The following is a 19,885-nucleotide window of genomic DNA, read 5'->3' on the forward strand; positions in this document are numbered from 1 at the left end:
AAATAGAGGTGATAGTTTGAGAAGGTATTAGAATTTGGTCTTCTGAAGGAATGCAGGCATTACATATATGTACTAACATAATGAATCTATTTTTTATTACAGGCACGTAGGAAAGGACTACTCTGTTCTCTGCTGAAAAATGTTGTTGCTATGAACCATGAAAAGACATATGAAGTAATATAACTTCTCTAGTCTTAGGATATTTGCATTGCCATTAAATAATTAAATGAGCTACACTACTACTTTGTGAGTCTACAGTTCATGTTCCAATGAAACCTGACCTTAAACACCTGTTAATGCACAAAATTTGAAAGAGTTTACTAAAGATTAATTGAAAGGACTAAGTATACTCTTGAGTTTTGTAACTAGCAGAACATTTATTTGATTTCTGGTAGAATATTAGATAACGTGGCTGTTGACATACTCTTTTGCAACTTGTCAAATAATTTCCAAAAATCCCAAGAAAATGAATTTTGTGTATTGCTGTTTTTGTTCAGATCATAATTATGTGAAAGAAGAAAAGAAATGAAATGAATTGTGATTAATAATTTTAAATAATAAGGAACTTTTTAGAAGTATTACATTCTTGACAAATAACAGAGGCACATTTTTTCTAAATTTTTATGCAAGCATGTCTATTACAAAGAAAGTATAAATGACCATGTTCAATGTTCGTGTTGCAGCTGGTCAGTCAAAAGCTGATCTATACCTTTCAGTGAAGCTTCCTTTGACAAGAACAAGTTCTGAAGAAGTTGAGAATGCCAACAAAGTATTGCCTGGAAGATCACGCTCAGAAGACAGAAGACTCAAGGCTGGAGGTATATGTCAGTCTGAAAGTCTTAACTATAAATCGGTTTTCTTAGAAGATGTGCTGCTCCTTATTGGGCATTATTTGAATTCTGTAGTTATCACTATCATTGATGGTATGTAAACAAGGTTCTCCAAAAGACAACTCTTTCTCAACTTTTTTTCATCTCTTAACTTCTAACTTGACTGTTTAAACTAATATATGCCCTATTGCTTCTGCTGCATTTTTAGTTTGTTAGATATTGATTTCTTTCTCCATATTGCAATTTATTCCCTCAATACTTTGTATTGTGGAAATTTCAACTACCGTTTAATGCCAATGATCTACTCTACAAATGAAAATTCAGAAAGTTCTTCCCCTATTTTTGGAAGACTTCTGCTGTTCTTCGTTCCACATTTCCAGTCATTGTTCCACACTTCCCTGGCTGAAGCTCTATGTCTTCAATTTTAACAGGACTAATTTCTTTCTGCAAGCAAAGTCACAGTATTGGAGAGGTAGTGTAATGGTGGATTTATAGCACAGAATTCAAGGGTATATTGCCACATGCTGCATGTATGCTTACTAGCAACATGTTGGAAGACCTTCATAATGGATCTGGAGAAAACTCCTCTACAAGGAAGGACTTGCTGCAGGATGTCAACACTTGTCCTCCTGTATTTTCCAACATGTTTCTAAATGTACACTCCAGAGTTAATTTCATCACACTGATATCTGGAGCAGAATTGTCTGTTAGAGACCGTTATAGTTAGAACTAGGAAAATGAAATAAGAAACTCTGAATTTTACCTTACAGAAATAAGGAAAACTATGTTTTAATGTTCAAAAACTCAGAACTTGTTCATAAGACTGTGTTAACAAAACAACACAGCACTGACAGAGAGATCTATTACATTCTCTGCAGTAGACTTTGCTGCTGACACATACTTACATAATATTGTTCAAATGTCTCCAACTCCCCCATTTGAACATAGATTTCAGACATTGCTTTCACAAGTCAAACCATTTTGTTTCAGTATCTTCTGAAATTTGTGCTTCTTCAAGGGCTTGTTTAACAGATCAGCCAACATCTCTTCTGTGTATAAATAGTCTGCCTCAATATTACTTTTTGCTGTATCCCTGTACATCATACTTGGATACCCACTGCAAGTGTGGCTGCTGCTGATGCACTACATTCAAGCAGTCTGCCATCAACATGTGCACAGGCTGACAACCAGAGGTCACCTGTCAATTGTGCACACAACACGGCACCCGCTCTGCCGTCTGCCAGAGATGTTTCCTATCTAAGGACAGCACACCAGGTGTTCATCTTCATATGTGTTCTACTGCCTTGTTTTGTTCCTATACTGAATGTGGATTAATAAGCTCTTGTCTTTGGTGGCCACACTGTCTTAAATTATGACACAATTGGAGATGATTGTGGTATTCACACCTGTGTGCTCAGTCTATTGGTTGTTCCTTCAGTTTACAGAGGCAGTGCTCAAATCTCTCCTCAAGCAGCAATAGGCTCTTATTGTTACTATAACAAACTTCTCAACCACACTGACTTCGCAAGCTCCCATGCTGTCAGCATACTCAGTGCCATTACCCCCTTATGACAGTGCAGCGAAGACTGGAATGCTTATGGGAAGCATCTTTAGCAACACTTCCTCCCTTTTGGTGTCACTGATGCTAACACGTGTAAGGCGTTGTTCTTTTCTTGGATTTCTCCTCAGATCTGCCAGTTAGCCCTGCACCAGGAACCTGTGTTGCTTTCGTATGACAAAATGTGTAAGCTGTTGTCAAATTATCACTATAAATGCACACACATCATTGCAGCACATGTAGGGTTTTATCACTGTCATAAACAGCCCCACCAGCCCTACTGGGCTTGGGCAGCCAAACTCCATGACATCAGTTGCAAATGTCAGTTTGTTATCAATCCCCATGATTCTTGTGCTGATTCTATGGTCCACTTGGTTGGCTTTCAACAAGGAGGTGTGTCAATGGCACTGCAGTGCAAAAATCCATCTTTGGCTGAATATTGCCCAGTCTTTTGAGGTGTCCTGTACTGCTGGTGACTAGATTGAGGCTTGTTGTGATGTCACCAGGGTGGCTTCTGTTCCTGGTGATCCGGTGTCAGTTAGTTCTTGGGGGAGAGGGATGTGGCAGTAGTATAAATGCAGCCTCTCTGCTGCAGCAGACAACAACATGCCAAACAGCAACAACTACAACCACAGCAATGGCAGTACTTGGTGCTCCCACTCGTCCATACTGTGTTATGCAACATGACATGGCCACATGCCCTAAGTGCTGGGTGACCTTCAACAACTACAGAAACAAAGGACATGAAGCATCTGTGTGTCATTCCCAGCCTTCTCCTGCAGATAAGGATGTGGATGTTAATTGTATGTCTCCAGTACTTATACATATCAACAAACAATTTATTGAAGTGTGAGTGATGGACAAACAGCTCCAGCTATGAGCAAATATTGGTGCAGCTGTGACATAACTGAACTCACAAACGTATGTGGACTTAGGATCCCCAGTGTTGTCTCCTGCTACTCAATGGCTGGTGAGCTACAACAAGCAGCATATTCCAATTTTGGCAAACATTGCACTTCCCACTGTGCATAAATCAGTAGTTTGTTTCTGACTTTTTTTGGGGTGGATGAAACTGGTACCAACAATTTGTTTGGTTTGGATGATTTTAATGCTTTTGAGTTCTCTATTGCAGGTGCAGTGCATCTTGTTTCTGACCTGGTCCCTTATAGCAGTTAAATTCTCTGTGTTCTGAGTTCTCATCATCTTTTTTTTTTTTTTTTTTTTTTTTTTGATGGGTTAGGTTGTGCCACTAATTTTATGGCCCACATTACTCTGAAATCTATGGTAGGCTGTGTTTCTTCCAAGCATGTCCTATTCCTGTGGTCTTGCATGAACATGTGAAATCCTAGTTGGATACATGACATTGTTGAGGGTCATCCAGCCTATTACATGAAGTGAGTGGTCTACCCCCTTCATGATTGATAAAAAACTGAATAATCAGCTTTGTGCCCCATTAGAATGAATTATTGGCCAAACTTGCTGGGGGCCTGATTTTTCTAAAGTTGATTGATCTTAAGCCTGTTTTCAGGTTCCTTGTGATTAACAGACTCTTCGGGCTGCACCAATATCAGTGCCTCCCATTTAGTGTGGCTAGCACCCCTGCAATTTTTCAGAGTTTTTTGGAACAGTTTACAATGGCCGTTACAGGGCAGCATCAACTATCTCAAGAACATCACCATGAATTCTTGAAATTTAAATTACATTCTGCTCCTTGTTTGGCTACCTCCCATCCCGACCAGCTCCTTGTCTTAGCTACAGATACCTCCCAGTATGGCCTCAGGGCCTTTCTCACACATCGCTATGAGGATGGTTCCGTGTGTCCAATAGTTTATGCACCAAAAACATTTAACTCTGTTCAGGAGCACTACTCCCGAGTTGAAAAGGAAGTGCTTGTTATTGTCTATGCCCCCAAAAAGTTTCATTTATTTTTGTATAGGTCTAAATTCCAACTCATTATGGACCAGAAGCCTTTAGTTTAATTTTTTACCCTTCCTGCTATGTTGGCCAACGAGAGAGCAAACAATATCGAGCATTAGGCCTTGCTTCTGTATTGCTACAACTATGAGATACATTTTCACCCTACTTCACAGCATGTCAACACCAATGCACTATCCTGGAACCCAGCTGAGGTGCTCCATAGTCACCAACCCCCACCCTCCTCCATCTGTTTATGCTGCCTCACCAACATCCGTTGCCATGACCCTCATTGCCGTTTGGTCCTGGCATGGGGGCTTGGCTGCCAAATGAAACGAATTGTGGGTATAGTTCACAGCTGGTGCGGCCACTACCTGTGTAGTGCTCAACATTGGCTGACAGTGGCGTACCATCATTATCAGCTGCATCTTTGCACCTCGACAAGGCCTGCATGTCTGCCGCTGTCACCTCTGCTTCCTCCCTCAGTGCCTCCTGTCCTCATCTTGTGACTATTCCTGCTGCAGTGGTGGACCTGCCTTCCATATGGATGTTTCTGCCTCCTGGCTCTTCTCTGGGATCCAGCGCCCTTACGCCTGCTGCTGGCTCTTCCCACAACACTCCACCACCATCTGCACTTCTGCTGTTGGCTGGACTGGCACCACTGGGTCCCTCAGTGCTGCATTCCTGATACTCCCTCCTGAACAGCCAGCACCTTTCCCATCAGCACAGTTCTGCTACGTCAAGGTTCTAGAGGAGTAAAATGCTTCCTGCACCCTCTTCACCTGTCCTCGCTTCTGGTACTTCATGGGAGGTGACTACCATGTGTGTCCATGGCTGCACCACTTCCACCTCTTCTCACCTGTTCTGGCCCGGAATCTCCTTCCATCACCACTGTCACCACCTGCAGTGCCCACTGAAAATGTCATGGACTTGTTAATAGCTGTCCTGATGCCAGCATCAGTGAAGTGTCCATTCCTAAAGGAAGAGGGGGGGGGGGGGGGGGGGGGACAGGTGCTATAAATCTGTACATCCATCATACTTGGATACGTAACATGGGTGTGGCCACCAGTGGGCTACTTTCAAACAGTCCACCATCAGCATCTGCACCAGCCAGCCACCAGAGGTCGCCTGTGACTTGTACACACGGCATGGCACTTGCTGTCCATCTACCGGAGCTCTTCCCTATATTAGGACAGTGCAGCAGGTGCTCGCTGTCAGATGTGTTCTAATGATTTGTTTTGTACTATGCTTGTGTGTACTTGAATGTGGTTAATAATCTCTTGTCTTTGGTGGCTGTGCTATTAGTTGTGTCTTACATTATGACACCCTGATCTACACACATCAAAAAAAGTTTTGCATCACCTCCGTTCTGAGAGCTCTGGAACCTATACAGAAAATTGGAATAGTGGTCAACATAAACATCATTTCTGCCCTTTTTATTGCTCATGAAAACCACACATTGCGTGTTGTACCACCATACAGCAAGACCTTCAGAGGTGGTGGTCCAGATTGCTGTACACACTGGTACCTTTAATACCCAGTAGCACATCCTCTTGCATTGATGCATGCTGCCTGTATTCGTTCTGGCATACTATCCTCAAGTTCATCAAGGCACCGTTGGTCCATATTGTCTCATTCCTCAATGGCGATTTGACGTAGATCCCTCAGAGTGGTTGGTGGGCCATGTCATCCATAAACAGCCATTTTCAATCTATCTCATGCATGTTTGATAACGTTCATGTGTGGAGAAAATGCTGGCTACTCTAGTCGAGTGGTGTCATTATCCTGAAGGAAGTCATTTCAAGATGTGCACGATGGGGGCGTAAACTGTCATCCACGAATCGGTCAGAGGATGGCATTCGTGTATCATACAGCTGTTAAGGTGCTTTCCATGACCACCAGCAGCATACGTTGGCCCCACATAACGCCACCCCAAAACATCAGGGAAACTCGAAGTTGCTGCACTTGCTGGACATTGGGTCTTTAGCGTTCAGACTGAGTAGGTTGCCTCCAAACATGTCTCCGATGATTGTCTGGTTGAAGGCATATGTGACACTCATCGGTGAAAAGAACATTATGCCAATCCTGAACAGTTCATTCAGCATGTTGTTGGTACCATCTGTACTGCGTAGTATGGTGTTGTGGTTGCAAAGATGGATGTCGGGAGTGAAGCTGTGCATCATGCAGCCTTTTGCACTCAGTTTGAGTTGTAACACGACATCCTGTGGCTGCATGAAAAGTATTATTAAACATGGTGGCATTGCTGTCAGGATTCCTGCGAACCATAATCCATAGGTAGCAGTCATCCACTGCAGTAGTAGCCCTTGGGCAGCCTGAGCGAGGCATGTCATTTACAGTTCCTGTCTCTGTGTATCTCCTCCATGTCCGAACAACATTGCTCTGGTTCACTCTGAGACGCCTTTACACTTCCCTCATTGAGAGCCCTTCCTGGCACAAAGTAACACTGCGGACATGATCGAACTGTGGTATCGACCGTCTAGGCATGGTTGAACTACAGACAACACGAGCCATGTACCTCCTTCCTGGTGGAATGACTGGAACTGATCAGCTGTCGGACCCCCTCCGCCTAATAGGCTTTCCAATGTTGCTCTCTTGGGCTTTTGTGGGATATCCTTACAACATTTGTGGCAAAAGTGATATCATTCCTTCAAGTTTGTGACAGATACAGAAAGTTCCCTACTCCCTCAAAATATGGTACTCCACATTTCCATTGCACTTGCCACTTAATTTCTTGGTCATTAACTCAGCTCCTGGTTCCATAAGTGTCGGAACAGATTTGTAGTCTGTGATACCAATTTTTTTGTCAAAACTTTGTATGTGTATGACAATTAGTTTATGCATGACTCTTCTACAGTCCTCTTTGTAACCATCTGTGGATCCAAGTACTGCTCCACCTCTTCCAGGTCATATATGTTAAATTTGGTTTTGGGTTGTCTCTTAAAACTGTTCAAATGAAGCAGTCATCCACTCACATAGCTTATTACTGTGATGTCTTCACTGCTTCTGCAATAGATATTGGTATCTGCCTTGGGTTGTTTCATACCCCTCTTTAGCAAGGTTTCTTGCCTTTTCTTCAGTCAACTAATCTTACCTTTTTTTAGGCAATATTCTACCTTCTTCTGCTAGGATTACACATATTTCTTTCGCTAATTTCCCATTTAAGTAAGCTGTTTTCTCATCTATGTGGTGCATTAGTAAACCTTCTTCTGCTAAAAGATATCCAAATTATTAATATTTTACCACTGGTGAAAATATTTCTCTGCAGAATATCCCTTCTTTTTGTGAATATTCCTTGACTAAAAGTCATGTATTGTATTTTGATGCTGATCTGTCAGAATTTTTTGCATCGAACACTCATTATGCCTGTAACTTTTTTTCCATTTCAGCCCGTGTGAAAGTATCACTTTGAGAAAATGACTGCAGTTCTCTTTTCAACAATGGAGACTCTGTTGTTGAGAATTCATACCACTTATAGCCTCTTCAACTGTTGTATGATCATCATAAAATATTGGGCTATATACATTTCATAACCATAGTATTCTTTAGATGCTTGAGAAGAACATCTTTAAATATTTTCTTCCTATTTTCCATCTGCCAGAACTTCATTGGCATAGAATCTATTTATATGTTTGACAATCTTCTTCTTCCTCCACTCCAGTTTCTGTTTCTTATCAGAATAAATATTTCTTAAACTTGACGAAGTTAATAAAATGATTGTACACTCCTTCCGACTATCTTTCATTTCATATTTATAATTCTCAAGGAATACGAAATCTCCGGTCAGTATCTTCTTATTCATGAACTTGCAAATCAGTAAATTTTGAATCTTTATGGTAGGCTACACAGAGATACTTCTTAGACTTTGAGTCCCATTTCCTCCTATACCATAGCCTGCTTCTGAAAACTTCTAAGTTGTTTTGGTTTGGCTTCTTTCATGTCCACACTTCATATGAAGTTCTATTTTTTACTGCTTTAGTAGGTGATAGACTGACCCGTGGGTGGTCTAGGGGTCTAGGGGTAGCATCTTTGACTCATAATAAAAAAAAAAACGTCTTTGATCCCGGGTTCGATCCCAGCCACTGCCTAAATTTTGATAAATAATCAGCATTGGCGGCCGAAAACTTCCAGCATAAGAAGTCAGCCTCATTCTGCCAATGGCCTTGTCAAAGAGGGCGGAGGAGCGGATAGATGTTCAGGGCACTCTCTTGTCCTTGGGGTGGGAAATTGCCCCTAAAGGCGGAAGAATCAGCAATGATCAACAACATGAGGATGCAGAAGACAATGGAAACCACTGCATTCAAGACACGTAACGTGTATCCACAGGACATGTGGCCTGTAATTGAAGAAGTGTCATGATGATCTCTCCATTGGCAAAAGATTCCGGAATAGTCCCCCATACAGATCTCCAGGAGGGGACTGCCAAGGGGGAGGTTACCATGAGAAAAAGATTGAATAATCAACGAAAGGATAACGTTCTACGAGTTGGGGCGTGGAATGTCAGAAGCTTGAACATGGTAGGGAAACTAGAGAATCTGAAAAGGGAAATGCAAAGGCTCAATCTAGATATAGTAGGGGTCAGTGAAGTGAAGTGGAAGGAAGACAAGGATTTCTGGTCAGATGAGTATCGGGTAATATCAACAGCAGCAGAAAATGGTATAACAGGTGTAGAATTCGTTATGAATAGGAAGATATGGCAGAGGGTGTGTTACTGTGAACAGTTCAGTGACCAGGTTCTTCTAATCAGAATCGACAGCAGACCAACACCGACAATGGTAGTTCAGGTATACATGCCGACATCGCAAGCTGAAGATGAACAGATAGAGAAAGTGTATGAGGATATTGAAAGGATAATGCAGTATGTAAAGGGGGATGAAAATCTAATAGTCATGGGCGACTGGAATGCAGTTGTAGGGGAAGGAGTAGAAGAAAAGGTTGCAGGAGAATATGGGCTTGGGTCAAGGAATGAAAGAGGAGAAAGACTAATTGAGTTCTGTAACAAGTTTCAGCTAGTAATAGCGAATACCCTGTTCAAGAATCACAAGAGGAGGAGGTATACTTGGAAAAGGCCAGGAGATACGCGAAGATTTCAATTAGATTACATCATAGTCAGACAGAGATTCCGAAATCAGATACTGGATTGTAAGGCATACCCAGGAGCAGATATAGACTCAGATCACAATATAGTAGTGATGAAGAGTAGGTTGAAGTTCAAGACATTAGTCAGGAAGAATCAATACGCAAAGAAGTGGGATACGGAAGTACTAAGGAATGACGAGATACGTTTGAAGTTCTCTAACGCTATAGATACAGCAATAAGGAATAGCGCAGTAGGCAGTACAGTTGAAGAGGAATGGACATCTCTAAAAAGGGGCATCACAGAAGTTGGGAAGGAAAACATAGGTAAAAAAAGGTAGCTGTGAAGAAACCATGGGTAACAGAAGAAACACTTCAGTTGATTGATGAAAGGAGGAAGTACAAACATGTTCCGGGAAAATCAGGAATACAGAAATACAAGTCGTTGAGGAATGAAATAAATAGAAAGTGCAGGGAAGCTAAGACGAAATGGCTGCAGGAAAAATGTGAAGACATCGAAAAAGATATGATTGTTGGAAGGACAGACTCAGCATACAGGAAAGTCAAAACAACCTTTGGTGACTTTAAAAGCAACGGTGGTAACATTAAGAGTGCAACGGGGATTCCATTGTTAAATGCAGAGGAGAGAGCAGATAGGTGGAAAGAATACATTGAAAGCCTCTATGGGGATGAAGATTTGTCTGATGTGATAGAAGAAGAAATAGGAGTCAATTTAGAAGAGATAGGGGATCCAGTATTAGAATCGGAATTTAAAAGAGCTTTGGAGGACTTACGGTCAAATAAGGCAGAAGGGCTAGATAACATTCCATCGGAATTTCTAAAATCATTGGGGGAAGTGGCAACAAAATGACTATTCACGTTGGTGTGTAGAATATATGAGTCTGGCGATATACCATCTGACTTTCGGAAAAGCATCATCCACACAATTCTGAAGACGGCAAGAGCTGACAACTGCGAGAATTATCACACAATCAGCTTAACAGCTCATGCATTGAAGCTGCTTACAAGAATAATATACAGAAGAATGGAAAAGAAAATTGAGAATGTGCTAGGTGACGATCAGTTTGGCTTTAGGAAAAGTAAAGGGACGAGAGAGGCAATTCTGACGTTATGGCTAATAATGGAAGCAAGGCTAAAGAAAAATCAAGACACTTTCATAGGATTTGTTGACCTGGAAAAAGCGCTCGACAATATAAAATGGTGAAAGCTGTTCGAGATTCCGAAAAAAGTAGGGGTAAGCTATAGGGAGAGACGGGTCATATACAATATGTACAACAACCAAGAAGGAATAATAAGAGTGGACGATCAAGAACGAAGTGCTCGTATTAAGAAGGGTGTAAGACAAGCCTTTCGCTCCTACTCTTCAATCTGTACATTGAGGAAGCAATAATGGAAATCAAAGAAAGGTTCAGGAGTGCAATTAAAATACAAGGTGAAAGGATATCAATGATACGATTCGCTGATGACATTGCTATCCTGAGTGAAAGTGAAGAAGAATTAAATGATCTGCTGAATGGAATGAACAGTCTAATGAGTACACAGTATGGTTTGAGAGTAAATCGCAGAAAGACGAAGGTAATGAGAAGTAGTAGAAATGAGAACAGCGAGAAACTTAACATCAGGATTGATGGTCACGAAGTCAATGAAGTTAAGGAATTCTGCTACCTAGGCAGTAAAATAACCAATGACGGATGGAGCAAGGAGGACATCAAAAGCAGACTCGCTATGGCAAAAAAGGCATTTCTGGCCAAGAGAAGTCTACTAATATCAAATACCGGCCTTAATTTGAGGAAGAAATTTCTGAGGATGTACGTCTGGAGTACAGCATTGTATGGTAGTGAAACATGGACTGTGGGAAAACCGGAACAGAAGAGAATCAAAGCATTTGAGATGTGGTGCTATAGACGAATGTTGAAAATTAGGTGGACTGATAAGGTAAGGAATGAGGAGGTTCTACGCAGAATCGGAGAGGAAAGGAATATGTAGAAAACACTGATAAGGAGAAGGGACAGGATGATAGGACATCTGCTAAGACATGAGGGAATGACTTCCATGGTACTAGAGGGAGCTGTAGAGGGCAAAAACTGTAGAGGAAGACAGAGATTGGAATACGTCAAGCAAATAATTGAGGACGTAGGTTGCAAGTGCTACTCTGAGATGAAGAGGTTAGCACAGGAAAGGAATTCATGGTGGGCCGCATCAAACCAGTCAGTAGACTGATGACCAAAAAAAAAAGACTGATCAAATACATGGCTGTTGACACTGCCTCTGCCCAAAAACGTATAGGTAACCCACCATCAGTTAACACACTTCTTGCTTTTTCAGTAATAATCCTATTTGTTCTCTCAGCAACTCCATCATGGGATGGACTTTATCTGACATTGGTTTGGTGTCTAATTCCTGCTTCCTCCACATGTTTCTTGAATTTTTTTGATGTGCTCTGTCTTATTATCATATCTGACAGTTTTAATCTTCATTTCCATTACTCTTTCTAACACACGTCAAAAATTTCTCAGATATATCACTCACTTGATCGTTAGAACTTAAAAAATAAACATGGTTATATTTCAGTAGTTTTCTGTAAATGTAAGAATTTATAGCTTCCTCCTATAGTTTCACACTCCATCAGTCTACAAATGTCTGTATGTATTATCTGGAAGAACTCCATGGTTCTGCTTTTACTAGCACTTTTCCTGCAGCTAGCTGAGGCCACTTATGGCTAACAGCCTATTGGACCACACTCCACATTGCTCGAGCAGCAGCTGATCATTGACAACTCTGAAACACACACCTATGCACCTGACCATGCTGTTCCTTCCTAGCCGGTGATTTTGAAAGATGTGCACTTGCCCTCCTCCTCCCCCCTCCCCAAGCTGTCACCACTTTAAGCCTATGCCTGACAAGCTACAATGACCCAGTTGCAGGACAGCGTCCCTGAGTCTTCAGCATCACAAATAAATATTTTGTAGCTAACACAAAACAATATACATAACAAATGGCCTAATATGTTTGTATAATAATTCCCCTTTTTAGTCACCTTCTTCTTTAGTGATACTGCCTCAATTCTCAAGCACCCAGCACTTGTACAGTTGCTTAACATTACATAACCCCATCTATCTGGATAAACAGCCCTGGTCTGTTTGTTTTCTAGAGACTAATGTTACACTAATTGTACTATGCCTCCATTTCATCTCAACTTTGACAGTCTACTACAACAAACAACATTTTACCCTCTACTTGCACTGATTTGCCTTTGCCTCATGAGTTTCCTTGTTCTTTTCAAATTACTATTCCTGAACAAGAGTTGCTAGGCAGATACTAGTTTATTCATCAGGCAGCTTTTCCATTCGCTATTAGCCTTTTCTCAATCATGATTTCCAAGAATAGCTAAATGAGCAGTTTGTCAAGCCCAACACAACCATAGTGTGGTACCCCTAGTGTTCCTCTCTCACTATTTCTCTTCCTTCACTATTGTTCCTCTGTATTACACCTAACCCGTACATCTAACACAAATGAAAATTAAATAATGGACATGCCAGGTTGGAATATCAACTATAGAAGGAAAAGATAGATTGCTACCATAGAAATGACACTTTAAGTTGCAGACAGACACAAAAAAAAGACACACATCAGTTTTCAGCCAAAGCCTACATCAGAAAAGGTAACACATACACATTCTTTCACACAAATAAGCACACCTCACACACATGAGATTGCCATCTATGGCAGCTTGGACTGGGATGTATCTGTTCATAGAATGGAAACAGCTGTCTGGAGAGGATGGAGAAGGGGAAGAGGAAGGGATACCAGAGTACAGGTGGGAGAGAGAACTGTGCTGAGCTTGGAGAACTGGGCAGAGCATGGAGGAACTAGACTGCCAACAGGCAAAGCACCAAGAGGCTGTGGGACAGGGAGGTAGGGAAGGGATGGGAGAACAGAAAGTGAAAATGGAGAGGAGTGGGAAAAAGGAAAGGTGGGCCAGTGCATTGGCAGAGGGTAGCACACAAAGAGGGTTGGAGATGAGAGTAGGGAGGTGGTGATAGGACAGAGGGGGTGGAGCTGTTGGATGGAGTGTGTGGGGGCAGTAGGTTACTGTAGATTAAGGCCAAGATAACTTTGCAAGCAGAGAATGTGTTGTAAGGATAACTCCCATCTGCACAGTTCAGAAAAGCTGGTGGCGGAAGAGAGGTTGCAGCTCTTGGCTAGTATACATCTACAGTGAAGCAAGTTGAATGCTTATCTTTTTCTGTATTTTCCTCATAGTATATTTATTAAATTTTGTGTGTATTTTTCTTTTTAAGTGGTTCAATCTTGCATTTTTGTAAATGTAAATTCATTCAGTGTGTAGTGCAGTATTTTCTCATTTGTATTCTTTTGAAGGCGACCATCTGTTAGTTTAGTAAGGCAGTCAGTCAGGCTGCAGCTCTCGGTTGATATACATCTGCAGAGTGGCAAGTTAAGTGTCTATCATTTTGTGTGTTTTTCTCATAGAATAAATATTCAATTTCATGCACGTTTTTCTGTTTAAGAGGTTCAGTTTCACATTTTTATAAAGGCAAATTCATCCAGTCTGTAGCACAATAGTTGCTCACTGAACAACCAGCTATATAGCTCATTAATGTATCAGCATCTATTGGTGATGCATCAGGAGGGTAGCAAGTTGTGTATGTAGGATTCTGGCTGCTTTTACAGTTTACTTCTTGAATTAGTCATGCTAGGATGGTTAGGATGTATGCATGCTGTGTCCAGATGTAAGAGGAGCTGGCCATAGTTCAGGAACACATGAAAGTGCTATTGGCTATGGTCAGTCACCTTCAGGCTGCTGCTTCAGGATATAGCATTGGCAGAGAATCTGGTGCAATACATGAGAAACCTCAGGTGTTGCTTGTTTTGCCCATGGCTCTGCTTCCAAGGTACCTCATAGTCTATGTGATACAGTTGATCTGCCCCTCACTGCAGGGTGAGTGGCGGGTGGTAACACGTTCGTGTCACTCGAGGCAGAGGGCCACTGTGAGGACTGGCTGCTGGCCTCACCCATTCATCCTGTGAGTGGATTGGTGGCTGCTCCTTCAGCAGGGCCCGAGCAGGCACACAGGGGGAGGGGGGGGGGGGGGGTTACTAGTTATCGGGAACTTCAACATAAGGCAAGTTATGGAGCCCCTTAGTCAGGTAGCCAGGTAGCATTCAGGGCTGGAAAGAAAGCCAATGTGTGCTCAGTACATCTGCTGGTGGCCGCATCTGAGATGTGGAGGTGGCCCTATTTGCAGCTATCGAGTATGCAGGGTGTAGTTACCTGCAGGTCATTGCTCACATCGGTACAAATGATTCCTGTTGCATGGATTCTGAGGAAATTCTCAGTTCATACAGGCAGCTGGTGGAGGTGAAGAAGACTAGTGGCCTTGTGTGTGGGGTGCAAGCAGAGCTTTCAGTTTGCAGCATTGTTCCTAGAGCTGATCGGGATCCTTTGATTTGGAGCCAAGTGGATGCTCGCAACCAAAGGCTTCGTCGACTCTGTGATGGTCTTGGCTGCAGATTTCTAGACCTATGTTATCATGTGGGGATTTGTAGGAACCCCCTTGATAGACCATGGGTGCAATACACAAAGGGTGCAGGTACTTGGGTAGCAGAGTACTTGTTCATTGCACATGAGGGCTTTTTAAGGTGGGTGCTAGTTTGAGGTGCTCTAATGAACACTCATCAGTCAATACACAACAAGGGAAGTCAGACAACGTTCAGAGTATAGACATTTTGACAGTCAAAATTTTATCGGTAAACTGTTGAAGTATTTGCAATAAAGTTGTTGAATTTATTGCCCACCAGGAAAGTTTTCACACTCAGATTATTCTTGGAACTAAGACTGGCTGAAACCTGAAGTGGAAAGCTCTGAGATATTTAACGAATATGGAACATATATCGGAAAGACAGATTATAGGAGGAGTGTTCATTGCAGTTTACAGAAATATTGTCTCTGTTGAGCTTGAAGTAGAGTGTGACAGTGAAGTTTTCCAGTCACGTGTAATATGTGTAGGTGAAACCGAGTTAATTATTTGGTGTTTTTAATGGCCACCCATGTCTGCTGTAACAGTTCTAGAGTCACTGAAAGACAGTATATGGTCAGTAGCAAGTAAATACCCAGATCATGCAATACTAATCGGAGGTGACTTTAACCTACTGAATATAGACTAGGATGTCTGTGGATTCATTGTGGGGTACAGACAGACAGTCATGTGAAATACTTTTGAACATGTTTTCTGAAAACAGTCTTGAGCAGCTACCTCGGCAGCCCACATGCAATGGAAATATCTTAGACCTTTTAGCTACAAATAGGCTGGACCTTATAGAAAATGTCAGTATGGAAACAGGGATTGGTGATGGTGATGTCATTATAGCAACTACGGTAACAAAAGTTAATAAATCAGTAAAGTAGGCTAGGAGAGTGCTTATGCTAGATAGAGCAGATAAGCAGTTGTTGGCATCTCATTAAGAGAGTGAACCGACATCACTTAGTTTCAGTGAGATGTATGTAGAGGAATTATGGGCAAAGTTTAAGCAGATTGTAAATCAGGTCTAGAGGGTCATATACCTATTAAGTGGATAAGGAACAGAAAAGACTCACCATGGTTTTATAATAATGACATTCAGAAGATGCGGAGGAAGCAGAGGCTGTTGCACTCTCAGTTCAAAAGAAAACACACAAATGACAAGAAGCAAAGGTTAGTAGAGATTCATGCATCTGTGAAAAGATCTATGCACAAAGCATACATCAGCTATCACTGTTACACCTTAGCAAAAGATGTGGCAGAGAACCCAAGAAAATTCTGGTCCTATGTAAAATCGCTAAGTGGGTCAAGGGCCTACATTCAGTCCCTTGTTGCTCAGTCTGGTGTAGTAGCTGAAGATAGCAAAATGAAAGCTGAAGTTTTAAATTTCACTTTCAAGAAATCGTTCACACAGGTGAACCATACAGACATACCATCATTTGACCATTGGACGGACTCCCATATGGATGACATACTAATATGCATTCCTGGCATCGGACTTCCTCTGATGCTACATCTGTTTCATTGCCCACTAATGAATCGATCAAACTAGAAAGTGACAGCAGGGAAGCTACAAACCAATGAAAGTCAGTAGATTCTGGTAATGAAGTTGTGTATTCAGAAATTAATACAAAATACTAGGTAGCCCTGTCACAATGTCTACCTTAAGATATTGCTCACAAATAGCAGCCTCTTGACAGGTAATTGACTTACTGTAGGACAAGTAGGAATTAACAATTAATTCTATAAACAGTTACACTAGCAGAATAAATTCCAGTCCCTTGAGGAAGTGTGTAGAGTAAACCAAATTGAAACACAATAAAATGGTTCAAATGGCTCTGAGCACTATGTGACTTAACTGCTGAGGTCATCAGTCCCCTAGAACTTAGAACTACTTAAACCTAACTAACCTAAGGACATTACACACATCCATGCCCGAGGCAGGATTCGAACCTGCGACTGTAGCAGTCACGCGGTTTCAGACTGTAGCGCCTAGAACCACTCAGTCACCCTGGCCAGTGAAACACAATAATGAAAGAATTCAGCAAGTTCGGGATGTGCAGATGCCACCTTAGCATAGTTATGGTATAATTCCTAACGCAAATCATGATGGACAGATCATAAATGGATGAACACAATGTTGCTCCCAAAGTGATGGAAGGCTACACTCGGAACAAGATGGTGGTAACTGTCACGTGATGACTTTAACAATGTAGACTCACCCAGAAAGTACAACTAATTGGTGAGGGAGAGTGGCTCTTCATGCTATTTGTAAACTTGAACACCACACCTTGATGTGCATCTACCGTTAACAACTAGGTTCCTGCAGCCAGTGCCACCAGAGATGGAAACGAATTGTTGGTGAGGCCTTGCTGTGACAATAGAAAGGTCTCTTTTCCTTTCAGGCTAGGGTAACTTCTTGGGTGTCAGTTCTCTGAATGAGGGAGGAACTAGTGTGCCTCCACCACTGTGTGGCTTCTACTTACTTTTGAAATAACAGCCAGGGAACTTTGCTGGATTTTGCCATCTTAGGCATTTTCTATATTAAATGATGGTCTTCTTTGTAGACAAGACATCAGTGGTGCCTGCTGGCCTGGGAAAAATTAATTTAATAGTAAAAAAGGGTAATTAAGTTTGGCAGCTTGTTCATTAATCAACTGACAAGTCTGAATTTAGTATAAAATTACCCAGGATTTTATCAGGAGACCGAATGTGTGATTGACATTAAAAAATAATGTTTTATTTCTCTCTCTTCCTTTGGGATAGAGCTTGGTTTGGACAGTCACTATGTCTCACCGCATGTGGTATCCGTGCTTATATAAATCATTGTGTTACACTCCTGTGCCATAAAAAACCTTTTGTAGAGTGCACAGGATGGTTTCCATCTTCATTTGCATTTTTAGCAGTATCTAACTCCGTTTATTTTGAAGCTTACTTTGTTGCTGTTCCTGACTCTAACATTAATGGAGAAGAAGTTAATTGCAACATCTTTCACACAGTAAACGTTATGTGCTGTAATACTTTGTGATTCTCCATTTACATTTATATTAAGATCAACTTTTCCAACCAGTTACATAACATCATAAAGAGCTATCGTATCTAAAATGGTATGCACTGATGCTCCTGAATCTAATATCCATTCTGGTTCTCAGTTACCAGTTTTTACAAAACAGTAATAAATGGTGAGTGCCATATCTTGATTAGCAGTTCTTCTATCTGGGCTGTTTCCAACATACCTTTTTCACTTAGTACTTGACTTTTCACTGCATCTGGATGTGAACTGACCTATCCTCTTGACATTTGTAGCACTTGACTAGTTTGTTCTATTTATACTTACAATTAAATGCTGATTATGTTTCCTTCTCTGCAGTATGGCAATCTGATATAGTTTTTGCATCCTAGGAGATCTTCACTTTTATGCTGTCTCCTTTAATCAGTATGCCTGAGGTTTCTAACCCCATAATCATGGGTGCATATTTTTGAGGCAGTTCCGCTAAATAGTGTGCACACCCATACCTCAGCAATGACGTTTCTTGTGAGACCTCAGACTTCAAATTTTGACGACCTCCTTTGTTACGCACAATTGGAAGACCATTAATTGTAATAAATGTTCATGGAGTTAAAATATTGTTGGCTGGGTCTAGTGGTAGTTTTAAAGAAAAAAATACTCATCTTGTTTATGAGGGATATCCTTCAATCCGCCTCTTGAATTTCTTCTATCTGGAAGTCAGGTTCTCTTGTACAGCTGGAAACCCTATAGGTTGACTTGTTTCTTGAAAAAACATAGATGACAGACTGATTTGTATGTAATTTTCATTTTTAATAGTCCTAGATTCCTTGCTGCCATCAGTTACAATGTTCACTCAGCAAAATACATTCCATTTGTATGCAACTCCGGAAAACGTTACATTTCTCCTTTGTTCCTTCCTGCCAGACAACATACAATCAGCCGGCAACCAGTTAACATTGTTCCAAAGTACATCAGTAAAGATATAGTCATACTAAGATCGAAACATAGAACATTAAATCGAAAACCATTTACAGAAAATCATATTCACTCAACAGCATAATAGAAAAATTATGATAATATACATTCACATAAACAAAATTTGTCTTTTTGTATTACAGTAACTTTATGAATTTTGATTTTTAAATCACAAGGGTTAACTGTGTTAGCATGGCATATACTGCTATACAGTCAGAGTTTAAAACATTTCAAATAAGACCAAAAAAAGGATAAGGTCGTAAATTTGAGATTATACATGGTCCAGATGGCTTATTGGACATTACAAAATGCATTCCTTGACTTGTTCCAATCATCTTTTGTCTTCACAGCTTTCTCTATGTGGACATGTTCAGTGGGTCTACCAATAACATTAACCATGATCTTGCCTTCTGGTGCTTATTTGTATAATTTTGTTCAGTGGGTTTCAGTTCACTATTCACTTCTTTCCATAAACTGCCCAAGTGTAAGTAGGCTACCACAGCTGATTTCCATGTAGCATAGTTCTCACAACCTACATATAATTCTATCAGAGGTATTTGCACCACATTCAGTTTTCACAATTACTTTTATGGGTAGTAAGGACAAAATTAAATTACACATACTCCTGTGCAACCATCATGTTCCAATAACTTTCACTACAAATTCTTTTTCAAGTCTATTCTGATGATACTTTTCTCCCATATATCAAAATACTTAGGGCTGTAGGTGAAGAGACATCAGCAGTGGATTGTGAAGTAATTGACATGTGCTATCTGTTTTAACGGATCACAGTTCTACCATTGTGTGAATGATGTATGGCATTATGATTTGTTTGTTTATTCATCCTTTGATCACTGTTTAGAGCAATATTGGATACATTAGTATACGTTTATAATTACAGGATAAATTAAAATTTGAGCATGGATATTATTTTACAAAAACT

General features: G+C 41.0%; 1 protein-coding gene across 1 annotated transcript in view; it reads left to right on the forward strand.

Moving 5' to 3' along the window:
- Positions 1–19,885, forward strand: part of LOC126484512 (protein madd-4-like) — a 320,139-nt gene that overhangs the window by 203,612 nt on the left and 96,642 nt on the right. Inside the window, exon 14 of the mRNA XM_050108049.1 lies at positions 684–818. Within this exon, the coding sequence (XP_049964006.1) occupies positions 684–818 (135 nt within the window). The remainder of the gene's footprint in view (positions 1–683; positions 819–19,885) is intronic.

The sequence above is a fragment of the Schistocerca serialis genome, chromosome 6 (genome assembly GCF_023864345.2).
Source record: "Schistocerca serialis cubense isolate TAMUIC-IGC-003099 chromosome 6, iqSchSeri2.2, whole genome shotgun sequence".
In the NCBI taxonomy this organism is placed as follows: Eukaryota; Metazoa; Arthropoda; class Insecta; order Orthoptera; family Acrididae; genus Schistocerca; species Schistocerca serialis.